General features: G+C 35.6%; 1 protein-coding gene across 1 annotated transcript; it reads left to right on the forward strand.

Annotated features, from left to right (window-relative positions):
- The first annotated feature begins 5,063 nt into the window (after positions 1 to 5,063).
- LOC148952401 (uncharacterized) lies at positions 5,064 to 5,925 on the forward strand. The gene has a single exon (XM_089088949.1). The coding sequence runs from the start codon at positions 5,064 to 5,066 to the stop codon at positions 5,760 to 5,762; it is 699 nt and encodes a 232-aa protein (XP_088945075.1). The 3' UTR covers positions 5,763 to 5,925.
- The last annotated feature ends 3,349 nt before the right edge of the window (positions 5,926 to 9,274 follow it).

Below are 9,274 nucleotides of genomic sequence, written 5' to 3' on the forward strand. Positions count from 1 at the left end.
TTTACTAATTGTTGACTTTTTTTTGGGGGGTTTTTACTAATTTTTGACTCAGTTTTCGACTAATTTTACTGATTTTTACCTAGGTTTTACTAATTTTCGACTTATTTTCGAGTCGGTCAAAAAATTTCGGGGGGGGGGGGGGTTCAAACCGGGTAACCCCTCCCCCCCCCCTGGATACGGCCTTGATATCTATATCTTCCAAGAACAAACTACTAACCTATTAAGTTTTAACCTATTACATTAAGTTTTTCTTCAGCCGGTAATAATGGTAAAGTCAAATAAGTGGAATAGGATGATTTCGATCGAAGGATTTAGAATAAAACTGCATTTTTTTTCTTTCTAAATAACAGAGGGTCTTAAAGAGCCTATTTCCCCAGGGTTCTTTCAAAACCATTTGAGAGATCGGAAAAAAAGCTATCCAAAATGACAAAAGGTCTGCAAAATTTTGATTTCTTACGGAATAGGGTAATTTCACTCTCAAGTCGCAAATTGTATAAAGTAGACAAAGGATACATCGATACCCGAGATACCTTTGCGCAAGTAAGTTGCTTTGCAATGAAGCGGGTAAGGTCTATTCATTTTCAACAACGAGGAATATGGCACGCGTTTCTGTATTCGCTTGTCATCTGCTCCTCAAGCAAATAAGATGCAATAAAGGCTGTAAGCAGATCTACTCACATCTGCCTTCTTAATTATTCCGTGCTGCTTATCTGAATTGACGTGTGCCTATGACAACTACTGATAGTCTTTGACAGCAATTGGATAAGAAAAATCTTTACTGATTGGTAGGCTATATAATTCGCCAAAGAGATGACTCGACAAGCCTCTTGAGTTGCTGCATGTGTTTTTTGTTACCCGCTAACATTTCCTTGAAAGGCCTTCCACCAATGTAGCCATCCAAATTCAAAACATCTTAGTTGCAAAAAACAATTTTTGAGCAATTGTAGCATAAAGTTACTACGTTGCATGAAAAATATTAGCCAGTTTAGGTGGCTCGAAACAGGATATCCTCTAGACCAAAAAGTAAGGGAAACTGATTAAGGCCCAAGGTGTTATTTTTTTTTACAATTGAGAAAAAGTTTGGAAAAATATGAAGATAAGTCTGTGGACGAAGACTAGAATAGTGGAAGTTGCAGTGATGACAGGGGTCAAGTGTGGGTCGCTAACCATCTAGGAATTAGAAAGATTAAGCACAAAGATTAAAAACGAAGACCGCACTGGCTTTCCATCATGCAAACAATAAAGGACATAGTGCTAGTTTTTTAGTACTTTTAAAAAAGCGTTTTATTGTTCTAATTAAACGGCCCGGGTGTTTCAGGAGTCATTCTTAAAGAATTTGGACAAAATTCAAACATTAGCGTAAAGAGCGAGGTGTTGAGGAGGAGAAACCCCCCTCGTACGTATACGTAATAATTTTTGCTTGTTTTAAGTTTTAATGTTGCTCCTAACTCTCGGTTGAAAAAACTTTATTTTTTTATATGATCGTTTTTTAAATAATGCCAGGAAATCTGGCCCCACCTCCAAAGAGAAACTCCCTCCCCACGGAAATATCCTCTAGAAAATTCAATCCCGGTAAAAATTTACCCGGGACAATTACTCTTAACCACTCCGCGTGTAAAATTGAGACGGAAAAGAGAAAACAAGAACTAAAAAAAGAATTTTGTATAAGAATTCTGGCAAATTCCCCCAGTGTATAATTTCTCCTGACAAGCTCACTCCCTGGAAACTTACCTCCCCATAAAAAATTCTAAAACGAAATCAATAAGAATTCCAAATAGGGATAGGTCCTTTTATTAGACAGTGAAATGAAAATATAAAACAATGACTCTAAATATTTCGATGACACAGTCGGTCATCATCATCAGTAGAGTTACTAACTTATCAAAATTAAAACAAACTGCTTTTATACTAAACAAAATAATCACTTCCGGGTCAAAGCAAGTTACCGGTCCATTGACTTAAAAAGTTCACTAACTGTTCTTGAATTTTTTAATACTGCGTTGAGTAAAGGTGGTACAAGTTCCTTCGATATTGCAGGTCAAAGCAGGTTACCGGTCCATTACTTAGAAAGTTTACTAACTGTTCTTGGATCTTGTAATACTGTGTTGAACATTCTTCTAATTTAAAATGAAACAATGCTGAATTTGCAGGTGCTAAATTTACCATTTATTCGTCCAATAGCAAATGAAATGTTGCTGATTCTGAAGTTGGTCTGTCATCCCCATATATACGACGTTACTATTATTTTCCATGACCACACTGCCTTTTCTATAACGAAATCAATAAGAATTCCAAATAGGGATAGGTCCTTTTATTAGACAGTGAAATGAAAATATAAAACAATGACTCTAAAAATAGAGTCATTATTTTATATTTTCATTTCACTGTCTAATAAAAGGACCTATCCCTATTTGGAATTCTTATTGATTTCGTTATAGAAAAGGCAGTGTGGTCATGGAAAATAAGAATAAAAAGTTCTCCCGTAGAAAAACTCCCAGCAGAAGATTTGTCCCCCCCCCCACCCGAAAATGTTTGCATACATCCCAATAACAATTACTATGCGCAAACAATGGGCAAGTTTATAACTTAAATACATTTCCCCTGGGGCTGGGGGGGCATGCTATGCCCAAAGGTATAGTTATTGGGCCTTTCAACTATGATGGACAAAATGGTTATCTCAAAATTTTGATCGGACGATTTTGGGAAAAAGGAGTGGGGAGGGGGCCTATTTGCCCCCCAATTTTTTTGGTCACTTAAAAAGGCACTAGAACTTCTAATTTACGTTTGAATGAGTCCTCTCCCGATACTCTTTGACCACTGGATCGATATGATCACCCCTGGGGAAAAAAACAAACAAACACGCATCCGTGATCCTTCTGGCAAAAAATACAAAATAGCACATTTTTGCCGATAGAAGCTTAAAACCTCGACAATAGGGTTCTCTGATACGCTAAATCTGATGATGTGATTTTCATTAAGATCACTTGAATTTTAGGGGGTGTTTCCCCCTTTTTTCGAAAATCAGGGACATTTTATCAGGCACGTAGCCTTTGATGGGTAAGACTAAACTTAATAAAAATTTATATATTTAAAATCAGCATGAGAAGGCAATTCTTTTGATATATATATTGGGATCAAAATTCCGTTTTTTAGAGTTTTGGTTACAATTAAGCCAGGTCACTCCTTACTTACAGTTCCTTACCACGAACTGTTTGAGAACAATAGGAAAAGGTTTAACATTTTTAAGATTTAAAGGATCTGGGGGGGGGGTGATCGTGGACTATAATGGACCAACAACAGAAGCAGAAAGTTTTTTAGGCGGCAGGACAATAGCAGAATAACCAATTATATTTCATAATTTGAATAAGAAGTGCCCTGCAATTAGGGAAAAATATAATTTCGGTTCAGGGGATGGTACGTTTCTGCACTAATTGTGAAGATTCTCCATTCAATTTTAATAATATGCATTACAATAAATCACATAATTGCTAAACAATCATATATATACTGTAATTCTTATTTCCAGAAAGCACAGGGGGATAATTTTTTTTTAAGGATAAGGTTATGAGGAAAAAACAACTTCTAGGTCACTAAGATCCGTGAAAGTTGGGGAGCCGTGGCTTTCTTTCAATTTAAGGTAGTTTTGCTTCTTTTGGGTTTTAATCATTCGTTATTTTATCTAGGGGGGCGCCCCCCTAGCGTAGTCTAAAGTAGTGTAATTCACTTAATTAACTCAAGTTTGCGTTAATTAAACTTGCTCATAACGCAAATTTATCGGATCAACCTATTTGGCACCCCCCCCCCCTAAAAAATCCTGGATCCACCCCTGACTTGTCAGCGCCAAAAACTGAGTAGAATATTTGCTGTCCATTTTATAATCATCTGTCGATTGGGTTAACAGCTTTTGAAAAACAAAATAATTTTATTTATTAAAAGTATATACAAATTATAAAAATGTTCAATGACCGATAACTTTGAAAATATCCCTGAGCCCCCAGAAGCAGATTTTTACTTTTGTTTTTGATTCAGCGTCGATTGGCATACACATTTTCGGTAGGAAAATGACCTCCAATCATCTCCATATTAACTAGAAAGCCAAGTTTTACCAAAGTTGCTGTAAATTAGGAACAAAGTGATTTTGAGAGTCTTAGGTCACAGGGCCTTTTTACAGGCGTGTTTGTCCCTAAATGAACTTTCTGTCCCAATACTTTTCTTTAGGCGAAGAGGCATCTCAAAAGCATTTTTCAGAATTTTTTCTTTATTTTGGCTTCTGATATTTCGTTTTCCTACCTCAGTAAGATTAAAATTTTCACAATCCAATCGTATTGGGAAATTTCTTTGGTAAAATAACGTATTTAATAATTTATTGATAGTTTAAAAATGAATGATTGTTAATAACCAAATAATTTTTTGCTTAGTTATAAGTTTTTGCTTAGACAAGTGGTAATCTCAGATCTTTTCCTTCTTTATTTCAGCTTCCAATTTCCTGTTTATTTTATCTTCGCAAAACCAAAGTCGTACCAAATAAAATGAGACGTCTTTTGGTGATAATTTTGTAAAGTAAATTCTGTTCAAAGAATGAAGATGAGAAAAATAACGAGGGAATTTAAAGGAGCCTTGGGGACGCAAACTGAATATGCCTCTATGATAAGGACTTGGTCTTTATTCAACATTATGTCATTTAAATCGGGTATTCTTTCAAAGAACAAATTATTCTCAAACTGGAACAAAAGACTGAACAGTTTCTTTTTTCTGCTCGAAGGCTATATGAAAAGAAAAAAGCCGAAAAAGAAAAGGAAAAAAAATCTTTTTGATAAGCGAACAGTATAGTATGGCGCCAAAAGCCTATACAATAGTTCTTTTGTTGATCCCCCGTTTCTAAGCTCCTGATAGATTGGCATGCATCAAAACAGGGGTGGCGTAATTTCCTCAGGCTATATAGCAATGGGCTTACGCATTAGAGGGGTAAAAAAGGAGGTATAGTTATTTACAATAGAGTGGGGAACCTGGGAACGCTGGGATAATCTGACGCCTGACGTCTATAGCATCAGTTTTTAACAGAAATGGGTACGAGAAGCATTTTGAAACCTTCAAATCTTTTTAGTGGAAATTTAAGCAGTGATGGTGAAATTGTTAAAAAAGTGAGGACAAAGAAAGGTGAACATACGCATGTCCCGGCAGTGCAAAGACGAAACGCTAGAGAACGAAATCGCGTTCGTCAAGTTAACCAGGGTTTTGCGATTTTGAGACAGCGAATACCGTTTGAAGCAACGGTGACTAAGTGTGGCCGTGAAAGGCGAGAAAGAAAGTTAAGCAAAGTGGATACCTTGCGCTGTGCGGTTGAGTATATTCAGAACTTAGAGCGGCTTTTAGAAACAGATGAAGGCGGTGAGGATGAAACAAAACCTACCGAAATACCGTGTCTAACTAATGATGCCCGCATTTTAACGCAGCCTTTTGACTTACAGCAGCAAATGTTTTTGTCTCAACTTTATGCAGAACTAAGTGGAAGGCGGAACACGTATTTGACAGGAGAAGAAATTGACCGTTTAATGAGAAACAGTGATCTCAATAGCCCTCTAACAAGGGTGTTTCAACCTATCACGTCCGATAATGGAGGAGCTAGAATTGAGTGTGAAACAAGTAATCAAAATGTTAAAAAAGAAGAAACAACAGATAGTGACTCGTCAATATATACTTGTGATGAAAATAATAGCCCTCCGACGGCTAGCTCAGACTGGTATCAGCACGATCAATTCTGAAAAATTATGCCTATGATTATTCCAATTAACTCTGACTGCGATATTTAACTATTGTCTTAGTAGTTGTGCCTTTAATTCAGCTTGTGCCATCAGGTTTTTTTAATAGATATTTTGTTACATGTTATTTTGGCACTTGTATTATAAATACACTTCGTCAATGAGAGTTTGCTACTTCTTTCTTTTTCATTTGACCGCAGGTAGGATAAAGCAAATAACAACATGATATTTTTGTTTCCAGGCACGCACTTAAATAAGGAGGGAATATTCCGGTCCAGGCTTCCCAGAAAACTGTAACTTTGGTACAAATAAAGCTAAACTATCTTTTATTTTACATATGATTTGACCCTTTTCCCAACTTTGTCCCCCCCCTCCTTTTCGAACCATATTTCAGTATATGAGCATTTTCAAGCGTAAGTTATTCTCTTTATGATGCACTTATTGTATCAGCAAAAAAAAAAAAAAAACAATTAGTAAAGACAAAAATAGCAGTTGAGACAAAATATATACTGGATTAAGTGAAACTAGGACCAGCATTGACTAGAAATCGTTGAGTCTATCTTGATGTACATATCCGTATGGAGGTTGAATTCAAGTACGTAAACACAGTGCCTAAACAGGAATTTTTTAGGTGGCTCAATAATATAGTTTTAATTTCATTTAATAATTTGAATAGAAATCCCTGGACATTTGGAAAAATTTAGGATTTTAGAGGGCCCAGGTTCCAATCTACCTCTGCGTACTTTCCTGGTAAAGGACGGCTTACAAGTTAGTAAGAACGCACATAAGGACCGAAAACAGCTGATGGAAAATCCTAGCACTGTGAAGTAAAAAAGGGTAAGGAAATTCTATTAAGCTTTCATCGTATAATAACATAGCCACATACAATACTCTTCATAAGGCTCCGCCACATAAGAGGTCGCACGCAACAACAAAAATATAAGCAACGAAACTAAGCAAAAAAGCTTCAAATTTAAAACATAAAACGAAATAAACATAAATAAACCTAATAAACGTAAAACAAATATGAAATTGAAACCAAGCCTAAGTTCTGTTAAGTCAAGTTCAGTCCAAAGAAAATTGTATTGTTTAATTCTGTTGAATGCTCTTACGCTTAAATTTTAATGCAAATTAAAATAGATTGTAGGCACTCAAATCAACAGTCTGATTCTATTAAAAGGGATTTTATCACCGATGTAGTATTTGTATAATCGTTTCGTTTCGTTCATATTTCAAAATAACATGTAAAACAACCAATGGTATAAGTAGAATAGATCTATGCAGTTCTATGGGGCCCCCGTACAAACAGGTTTTTTCTAGTAGTTACAGATCATCACACTCTTTGCCAGGGGAATGACGCGATTTCAAAGTTCACTGCCTTTTTGGTGATAAGCCCCAAAAACCAGCTCTTTTAAGAGATTTGTTTTCTGGTAAGTATAATCTGGTTTGGTAGGTACAATCTGGTTAGGTGGGTATAATCACATTGCCTATTCAAAGGTAGCGTGCAATTTAAACTATATCAATTATTTTATTCCAGTTTTTCTAAAAACCAGTATTGTCTATAACTTATTTTACGTTGGTTAAACTTCCGATGGTTAAGAAAGCGTAACAGGTAATTAAAGTATTAGGAATGGGATGCTATAATTAGAATGATTTTAAGTTGAATAATTGTGACGTAAAAATAACTCAGTTATTTGCTTGCGTGTATAGGAATTCCCATGTTATTTGATTTCGTGTATAGGAATTCCCATGTTATTTGCTTGCATGTATAGGAATTCCCATGTTATTTGCGTGCATGTATAGTAATTCCCTGGTTATTTGCTTGCTTGTATAGGAATTCCTATTTTATTTGCTTGCTTGTATAGTAATTCCCATGTTATTTGATTGCATGTATAGGAATTCCCATGTTATTTGCTTGCATGTATAGGAATTCCCAAGTTATTTGCTTGCATGTATAGGAATTCACTTGTTATTTGCTTGCATGTTTAGGAATTCCCATGTTATTTGCTTGCGTGTATAGTAATTCCCATGGTATTTGCTTGCATGTATAGTAATTCAAATGTTATTTGCTAGCATGTATAGGAATTCCAAAGTTATATGCTTGCGAGTATATGAATTAACGGGTTATGTGCTTGATTGTATAGGAATTCCCAAGTTATTTGCGTGCATGTATAGGAAATCCCATGTTATTTGCTTGCATGTATAGGAATTCCCATGTTATTTGCTTGCTTGTATAGGAATTCCCAGGTTATTTGCTTGCATGTATAGGAATTCCCATGATATGTGCTTTCATGTATAGGAATTCCCTGGTTATTTGCTTGCATGTATAGGAAGTCCCATGTTCTTTGCTTGCTTGTATAGGAATTCCAATGTTATTTGCTTGCATGTATAGGAATTCCTATGTTATTTGCTTGCGTGTATAGGAATTCCCATGATATTTGCTTGCATGTATAGGACTTCCCATGGTATTTGCTTGCTTGTATAGGAATTCCTATGTTATTTGCTTGCTTGTATAGGAATTCCCATGTTATTTGCTTGCATGTATAGGAATTCCCAGGTTCTTGGCTTGCGTGTATAGGAATTCCCATGCTATTTTAAGGGCTTATGTACCCCCCCCGGCTATTATAAGGGTTTATGCCCCCTTCCTATGCTATTCCCGGAACGTATGTTTCTTCCTAGGCTATTATATGGGCTTTGTCCGTGTGGTTTTTCTTTACTTGGTAACCATTAAAAACAAATTTTTTTTTGTTAAATAAGTAGTTATTATATCTTTTAAAAGAGCTTTACGGGGTTTGATACTCTCTGTTGCCTGATCCAGTTTGATTTTTATTTAATTAGTTCTCATTAAAAAAGAAATTTTTGTGTTAAATAAGTAGTTCTTGTATCTTTTAAAAGAGCTTTACGGGGTTTGAGAGACTCGGTTGTCTGATTCCGTGTGATTTTTCTTTACTTGGTGCCCATTAAAAAAGTTGCTAGCGAAAACCCCGTGTGGATGAGTTGAAATAAAAAAATTTAAAAAGAAATGACTGAAAAGTGTTTTGGGGGAGATGGGTTGATTGGCAGAAGGATGTATTAGTGAATTTAAAGTGGAGGGAGAGTTGCTAGTGAAAAAAATCTAAGCTAATAGGGGTTTTTGACCGTAAACTCTAGTTTTCTGTAAGAAAATTATGGAAAATACAATTCGTTGCTTCATAGGTGAAACTTAAGTCCAGGTATGGATCAAAAATAAACTTTTTCTGTAGAATCTGAGCTAATAAGGGTTTTTGATCATAAACTCTAGTTTCCTGTAAGAAAATTATGCAAAATACAATTCTCTCGTTCAAATGTGAAACTTAGATCCATTCTCTGGTTCAAATGTGGAAAAACCCGAGTGAATGAGTTAAAATAGAAATTTTTTTAACAAGAAATGACTGAATAGTGTTTTGGAGGAGATGGGTTAATTGGCATTAGGATGTAGGAGAGTAGCTAGTGTGGAGACCGAGTTGCTAGCGAAAAACAAGAGTGGACCAGTTGAA

Source organism: Artemia sp. Qi Xiang Cuo, chromosome 5 (genome assembly GCF_049724085.1).
Source record: "Artemia sp. Qi Xiang Cuo chromosome 5, ASM4972408v1, whole genome shotgun sequence".
Lineage (NCBI taxonomy): Eukaryota > Metazoa > Arthropoda > Branchiopoda > Anostraca > Artemiidae > Artemia > Artemia sp. Qi Xiang Cuo.